Consider the following 7,908-nt stretch of genomic DNA (forward strand, 5'->3'; position numbering starts at 1 on the left):
GAGATTGTGACCTACAGAGAAAGGGGCCCAGCCAGCTGGGAGAAGCACTGCCCGACCCACCCTTTCCTCCTGCACCCCTGCATGCTGCTGTGTACCCCTTGCCCAGTGAGTCACCAATGAGCCACCCTTCTCCCTCCGCCAAGCCTTTCCCCAGGCTGTCTGCCCTGCCGCAGAGCTCTCTCCTGTGTAGCTGACTCCTGCCGGGCCCTGAAGACCCCTTTTCCTCCATGCTCCCTCCAGATTAGCTGCCTCCTCTGCTGTATTGATGTGACCCCATGGCCACTGCCTGTTGTGGGGAGCTGGCACGGCCATGGCATACTCATGCCAGCTCAGCCTGGTTCAGTGACCCTGAGGGGGGCGATGAAAGGCTTAGAAAAGACAGACAAGAGAAGGAAAGCTGGGTCTCGGTAGCACGCTGCTCTTCTGATGGACAGCGCCTGCGCCCACAAGCTGCGTCTTTATTTTATAGCAGATGCCACGAGGCAAAGTAAGGGCGTGGTCAAGATGTTTACAACGTTCTCGTGGGTTTCAATCCTACTCAACTACATGCACCTGAACTCTATCACGCAGGCACGTGGGGCCACGTGTTCGGACCACAGGTTCAAGCTTACAACTACAGCTGTTGGCTATAATTGTGCTGGGAGGGCTCTGCCCTCCAAGCTGGGACTTGCACGTGGCCATGAGAGGACTGTGCCCTCTCCTCAGTCCAAGGCTTGAACCTGTCCAAACACTGTAGTCGTGCCCCATAGCCTGCCATATGTCACACTGGCCAGGATTCCCTGTCCTCACACCCAGGCACACAGTCACTAGATGTGGGCCTTCTAGGATGGCTTTCTGCAGCACCTGGGGGTCACTGTGGCCAGGCGGGCCAGGCCCCCCTGTAGCGACAGCCACACAACATGAGACCCCCAGTGGGAAGAGCACCTTTATTGTCAGAGCGTCACAGACTTCCCGCCCACCTCTGACCCCCCTCCCCCCGCCCCCTCCAGGAAGACAGGCCTGCGGGAGGCTGCACGTTGGCTCCAGGGACAGCTCTGCCTCGGAGTGGCAGTCAGAGCCTCGAGGAGGAAGAGGTTACCAGGTGGGGAGCGGGCCGCAGCCTCCCAGGGGAGCCAGAGCGCTGGGCATGGGTCGCTCCTGCCACCAGGGGAGATGCGCTCAGGGTGGCGCCAGCACCAGTGGGTCTGAGTCGGCGGCCCTCGCATGAGAGTGGGTCCCGGCCCAGCGAGAGAGGAGCACCAGGAGGCCCGCTCACAGGGGAGCCGGGCCTGCGAGGCCTTGAATGGCTTTGAGGGCTGTGGTCTGAGCTGCTCTGTTTGGAGCAGCAGGGAGGAGGGTGTGTGTGGAGTGCCTGGGCCCACCCGCTGAGGGTAGGCACATCTCCCCTGCAGGCCTGGGACTCTGACAGCCCCCCTTTCTCTACTTCGTCAGGAGGACGTTAGACTTGTCATGTGATGCGGAAGTGGCCACCCCGATAGGTCCCCTGAGAGACTGGGAGAGGGCAGGGTTGCCAGTGATGCCCCTGGAGGGTGCATGTTCCCATTAAATCCTCCCTCCTCCGCTCAGGGGTGCGAGGCCCTGGTGGGTGGGGGTGGGTGGGCTCAGAGAGATTGGGAGGCAGCAGTGGGTGATGCCAATTAGGCTTGCGGACCCTTGCACCTCAATGCTCCTTTCTCAATCCCCATGTCCCTGTGACACTCGTAGATTTATTCGGGGTCTCCCTGGCCCCCAGCCAGGGGATTGGTGTTGGAGAATGAGATCCAGGGCCCTGTCCTTCCCACTGTCCATCCAGCTCCCCACAGACCTGCGCTCACCCTGTCTGAGTTTTCTGTGAAGAGGGAAGAGGAACTGAAAGACCTGGGTTCCAATCCTGCAACAGTCCTCCATGGTCTGGTGGCTTTGCAGTTATTTATCCTCTCCAAGCCTCTGTCCCCCTGTAAAGTGGGGGTAACAAGCCTACCTCCTAAGGGTTAAATGAGACAATGTAGGGAGAGCTCCTTGGACGGCCCAAACGTCGTGGGAACTCGGTAAATGCTAAGTATTATGATTATTCTCAAACCCAGACTCTGTCTCCTGCAGAGGGTGGGAGGTGGGGGAGGGCAGGAACCAGAGCAGGGCTCTGCCAAGGGTGCTGGGCCCTCTGGATCCTATCCCTGGAGGTCCCAGCTGTCCCCAATGTCCCTCATGATTGTCCATGCCTGAGGCCCAGCCCCATTAGGGGCGCCTTCAGGATCCAGTGGCGGCGCAGGCTTGAGGGCTGGGTCTCTGGTGGGGCCGGGCTTGTCCTGGAGAGTTGGGCCCTACTTCCCGCTGCTGGCCCGGCTTGTGCTCTTCTGCACGGGGCTGGGGCCAAGCAGGGCAGCAAGGGAGCCATCAACGGGGGCGCCACCACGCTTCATTTTGAGGTTGGCTCTCAGGGCGGCATCCTGGCCAGAGCCCCCCTCAGGGGAGGCCAGGGGATCTGGAAGGAGAGCAGGAGGGTGGGTCTTGGGAGCACTCAATGGCGCCTTCGCTTCACACTGCCCAGCGAGGATAGGGTTTTCTACCCATGCATTCACTCATTCATTCATTCTTCAAAAAATGCTGACCAGGGCTGGGCTCCAGACCCTGAAGAGGTGCCAGTCACCACCCTGTCCCCAGGGTGAGACATGGAAACCCCAGCCCACGAGGGAACCAAGACTCCACAGAGCCCTGTGAGGAGAGATGGTCGGCTTCCCAGAAGTGAACGTGGAGCAGGCCCTGAAGTGGGAGTTGGTGTTGAGGAGGTGGAGGGACCAGCTTGGGCAAAGGCGTGGAGGTGGGAGGGGGCCTGGGATGACTGGATGGTGGCTCTGTGTCACTGGGCACCAGGCTATGCTGGGGAGGGACTTAGGACTTGATGAATCTAGATGTCAGGCATGGGCAGCAGGGAGTCACCCAGGGTCCTTGAGCGGGGAGGGGCGGCCGGGTCAGGCTGGGGTTTGGGGGAAATTACCTGGCAGCCAAGTGAAGGGAACATGGAAGCAGGGAGACCAGAGACAGTGGCAGCAGTCACGAGGGCAGCAAGGAGTGAGAGGTCGGAGCAGAGGGAGATTCCCAGCTCCGTGGCCAGCTATGGGCCCACCCATTGCTGGGCCCTGGTCACCACTCACCATGGATCCCTATCATGTGCTCCAGGATGAGGACTCTCTCTGCCAGGATCTTCAAGGCCTCCCGCAGCTGCTGCACCCCCTCACCCTGCAGGGAGGAAGCAGCCGGGGTCAGGGCCATTTCCCTTCAGTGGACATGTTGTCCCAGTCCTTCCCATTCCTGCCTGTCGCCAGCAGTGCAACAGCCACCATCCACTCTGTGCCGGGGATAGCATTTGAATTCTTGTTCACAGACAAGGAACCAACGCACAGAGAGGGTAACCAGAGTCCCCTGGACGCACAGCCTGGAAGTGGCCTGGCGGCTTCCCTGCCCAGGTGTGTCCCCTCAAGTCTGGGCTCTTCCTGCTCCGAGCTGCCTGCCAGCTTCCCCGCAGAGCACCTAGAACAGGCCCACAGGTGGGGGAGCTTGGCTGATTTCCGTCCTGGCACTGTCCCCCTGAGAGCCCACCCCCAAAAGCAAAGGGGAAGAAAAGCCACTGCTTCTGGGGTCCCCGCAGGAGGGCAGGATGATGGCGAGCCTGCATCTCTGAGACCTGGCCTACACGTGGGCCCAGGACCTCGCGTGCCAACACATGTGAGTGAGCTGATTTACTGATGTCAAGGCCACTTTGAAAAGTGATGATGAAGAGACAAGTGCCCGCCTGGAGTCAGCAGCAAAACGGACACCTTTTGCTGGTCTAGCACGACAGCTGTCATGACATTCAGATGAAGTTAGCTTAAAACACAACAGAGGGAAACCCAAAAGCAGCCTGCTGGGCTCCAGGAGAGAGGTCTTCCCACCAGCGACCCAAAGCCCACCAGAAGCTGTATCTGGACAGTATCTGGGATGGGGGTGTGCCCAGCGAGGAGTACACCCTTCCCCCCCGGCAGGGACCTAGCTAAGTCCCATGTCCCCGCCACAGGTTGTACTCTTATGAAATGGGGAGAGCGTCATAGGTGCCCTCTGTGGAGAGCGGCTACAGCGTTTGGACAGGTTCAAGCCTGGGACTAATGAGGGGCACGATCCTCTCGTGACAAAGCCACGTGCAAGTCCCAGCACAATAATAGCCAAAGGCCATAGTTGTAAGCTTGACCTTATGGTCCGAACCTGTGGTCCCACGTGGCTGAGTGATATGGGCTGCGGAAGGTGCAGCAAGTAAACAAAGCTTGATCAGGTGCATGTAATTGAGTAGATTCGAACGTTCTAAACATCTTGACCACGCCCTTACTTTGCCTCGTGGAATCTGGCTATGAAATAAAGACTTGGCTTTCAGGCTGTGGCACTGTCTCTCCATCAGAGAGCAGCGTCCCACCCAGACCCAGCTTTATTCTCCTGTCTGTCGTTTCTAATCCTTCACCCCCACCCCCATGGCTGTGCTGGCGGGGCACATCCTCTCAGTCTGGCATCCCAAGTGACCTGTGAATCTGCTCACGCCCCAGCATGCACATCCCCTCCCACTGCCTCCTGAGCCCACCACGGCTGCTCTGGTTCCAGCACCTTCCCCCTTTTCTAGTCCCACAAGGTCCTCTGGAAGGTCCCACAGCCCAGGCCACCTCCCACAGCTGCCTGCCTCCAATGCCCAACTCACAAGGGGCCAACAGCACAGTTACCTCTGCGGCAGCTTTCTCCTCTTCTTCCCCCTTCCGGCCAGGCTCGCCCTAGGAAGAAAGCCATACAGTCAACGGTGGTGCGGGTTGGGGAGGGGGCCTGGGGCGAGCAGAGCAGCGGAGGGCCAAGGCCCCGGTCACCCTGCACAGCCTCACTTGGGACGTGTCTGAACTGAACTTGGCTTTAGGGGCTTAATTCTTCTTCTGGGGCTGGGGGGTCAGGTTTGGAACCTCGTGAGCTCATGTCTTGGCTCAAGTCTCCTGCCTCTTAGGAGTCTGTTTTCCTGTCTCTAAAATGGGGCCAGTCTCATAATAACACCTACCTGATACTCCTGTGTGACCTTGGGCAAGGTACTTTACCTCTCTGTGCCTCAGTATTCTCATCTGTACAATGGGGTAATAATAGTGTCTACCGAATAGGACTATTAAAAGGATTAGATGGATAAGGAGCGTAGACTGGAGCCTAACACATAGAGGTGCTGTGAAAGTGTTGTCATACATTACCAGACAGAAGCTTGGGAGGAGGCATGGCTTTGGAGGCTAACACACCTATGCTTGCCTTCCTGTGTGACCTTGGGAAAGTTACTTAACCTTTCTGAGCTGCCAGTTCTGGCAAATGGGGATAATAAAACACAGTATTGCTGGGCTGCTGTGAAGCTTAACTACACTATGGGTGAAGAGCGCCTCCACAGTGGCCAGCACATAGTAGGTGCTCAGCAAAGATCCATCCTTCCTCCCGGGCCCCACTGCCTCCCCTCCTCCCCCTTTACCCCCACTCCCCATAAGGCCTTGGGCACAAAGGAGGCTCCCCGCCCCCTAGGGGCAAGAGTTGAAGCTCATAAATTCTTGTTTCCAAGAATGAAAATTAGAAGCCAGCTTCCTAAGCCTCTTAAATTCTGGGATTCAGAGACGGGAAGGGATGCTCTAGGTCTACAGCACATTAACTCAGGGCCTGGGCTCCCTGAGGAGACCTCCGGACTCTCATCAACCCCTTTAACAGGCTATTTCAGTCCTTGCTCACATTCCCAGTGAGGTGGCTCCCTTCTCAATGTGGGCATCTGGGACTGCACTCAGGTTGCCCCTTTCTGTCCTCTGCCCTACCCTGGATAAGGTCATGTTTGGGGAGGCTGTGGGGTGGAGCTCAGGTAAGGCCGCCTGGGAGAGTCCCCCCGCCACCCCCACCCCCGGTACCCTGGGCCGGCACCAGGGCCCACCGCTCCAGGTGTGGCCCATCTAAACAGCCCACACTTACAGATGGCCCCGTCATGCCTCGCTCTCCGGCCAGGCCCTGCAGGAAAACAAATAAAGCAGATGAGTCCTTGCCGCCTTCCCTGGCCAACCCTCCAGTCCTCCCGCCCCCTACACTGGGCTCTGGATCTGGAAAATGAGATGGGAGGACAACGAGTAACATGGAGGAAATGGAAAGGCCACGCCTGGGGGCCTCCCAGGTTCTGAAGCCATCCTTCTCTGGCTCCTAAACGAACCTCAGCAGAGCCCTCAGTCTTCTCATCTGCAAAATGGGGCCAAGCACACCCCTCCCACCCCCTCACGTGGAGAAAGACCCTCAGACCGACCACCCACAGTGAAGCCAGTCTGGCCCCTCGTGGTACCCAGGAGGCTGTGGTCATCCCGACACTGTCAGTATCCGGGCTAACCTTGGCCCTGTTGGGGCCTGGACAGGACCTGGCAGAGAGTCCTGGAAGGCTGTCCACTGGGGCCTGGAGAGCCAGAAATAAGCCTTATGCCCTATGGCATCCAGGCCCTGGCCATGGGCTCCTTAGGGAAGGACCACAGTAAGGAGCTAAGGGGTCCAGATGCCAGCGACATGAAGACCCCTTAGGCCAGCGGTTCTCAACCTGTGGGTCGTAACCCCTTTGGGGGTGGAACGACCCTTTCACAGGGGTCGCCTAAGACCATCGGAAAACATATATAATTACATACTGTTTTTGTGATCCATCACGATGCTTTAATTATGTTCACTTTGTAACAATGAAATTGGGGGTAACCACAACATGAGGAACTGTATTAAAGGGTCGCGGCATTAGGAATGTTGAGAACCACTGCCTTAGGCAGATGCCCGGCCACACCCTCTCAAGGGGAGTTGGACAAGCAGCTCAGGCGCGATCCCCTGGAGCCTCCTCGGAATCTTGCAGACCTGGGCCCCCGCAAGGACATGGTCTGCAGAGCCACCTGAGGCAGCCCTGCTCACAAGGGCCTGGGACACCGTGGACACAGACCACCTGGCAGGATAGGGCTACCCTAAATGTCCGCTGCATCCCTGGCAAGGACTGGAGGCAGCCGGAGAGCCGGAAGGGAGCCTGGCCTCGCCGGGACCCCAGCTCTGCCACCTGCTGTGTGACTCCCGCAAGTGGCAGAGCCTCTCTGAGCCTCCACTTCCCCCGCCGCTGGATTAAACGGTGGGATCCCTGAAGGCAGTTGGCATGAGCAGATGGGGGAGAGTTGGGAGCACTGTCATCCCTGACCGCACCTGTGGCTGAGGCTGAGGCAGCCGGAGGGGCACCACTGTGCCAGGCTCTGAGGCGCGGGGAGCTCAGCCAGACCTCTCCCCAGCCACCTCCTGTGCTTCCCTGGACCTCTCTGGCCCGCACCAGTCTTCTCAGTCAGTCATTCTCTCCTCTGCTCCCAACCCCTCTCCAGGGCCTGTGGTTGGGGCCTGAGGGACCAGGAGGGAACCCCTGGGGGGCCTCGCTCCGGGGACCTCAACTCTCGGCTTACCTGGGCCCCCACTCCTGATGCAGGAACAGATCAGGCCTGGGGGCTTCCCAGCCCCTCTGCAGCCCTCATCCCACCCCAGGCCCTGCTGGCCAGCCTGGTCTGTCCCACATCCATTCTTGCTCTGCCCTAGGCCCGTGGTCGGCAAACTGCGGCTCTCAAGCCACATGCGGCTCTTTGGCCCCTTGAGTGTGGCTCCTCCTAAGCCTTAGGAGTACCCTAATTAAGTTAATAACAACGTACCTACCTATATAGTTTAAGTTTAAAAAATATGGCTCTCAAAGAAATTTCAGTCATTGTACTGTTGATATTTGGCTCTGTTGACGAATGAGTTTGTGGACCACTGGGCTAGACGAGTCTCAACTGGGCTGACTGGGCACTTCAAGTCTCTGCCACGTATCTGTTCCAGGCCAGTAGCTACCTGAGGAATGTCCTCAAGGAGATGACAGAAACACAAGAA

General features: G+C 58.4%; 1 protein-coding gene across 1 annotated transcript in view; it reads right to left on the minus strand.

Moving 5' to 3' along the window:
• Positions 1-866: 866 nt before the first annotated feature.
• The window catches only part of COL26A1 (collagen type XXVI alpha 1), a 122,867-nt gene continuing 115,825 nt past the window's right edge, over positions 867-7,908 (minus strand). The window contains exons 10-13 of the mRNA XM_006773430.2: positions 5,968-6,003; positions 4,719-4,766; positions 3,132-3,216; positions 867-2,461 (exon numbers count right to left, since the gene is read on the minus strand). Of these exons, the coding sequence (XP_006773493.1) occupies positions 2,301-2,461; positions 3,132-3,216; positions 4,719-4,766; positions 5,968-6,003 (330 nt within the window). The 3' untranslated portion in view covers positions 867-2,300. The remainder of the gene's footprint in view (positions 2,462-3,131; positions 3,217-4,718; positions 4,767-5,967; positions 6,004-7,908) is intronic.

This window comes from Myotis davidii, unplaced genomic scaffold (assembly GCF_000327345.1).
Source record: "Myotis davidii unplaced genomic scaffold, ASM32734v1 scaffold726, whole genome shotgun sequence".
In the NCBI taxonomy this organism is placed as follows: Eukaryota; Metazoa; Chordata; class Mammalia; order Chiroptera; family Vespertilionidae; genus Myotis; species Myotis davidii.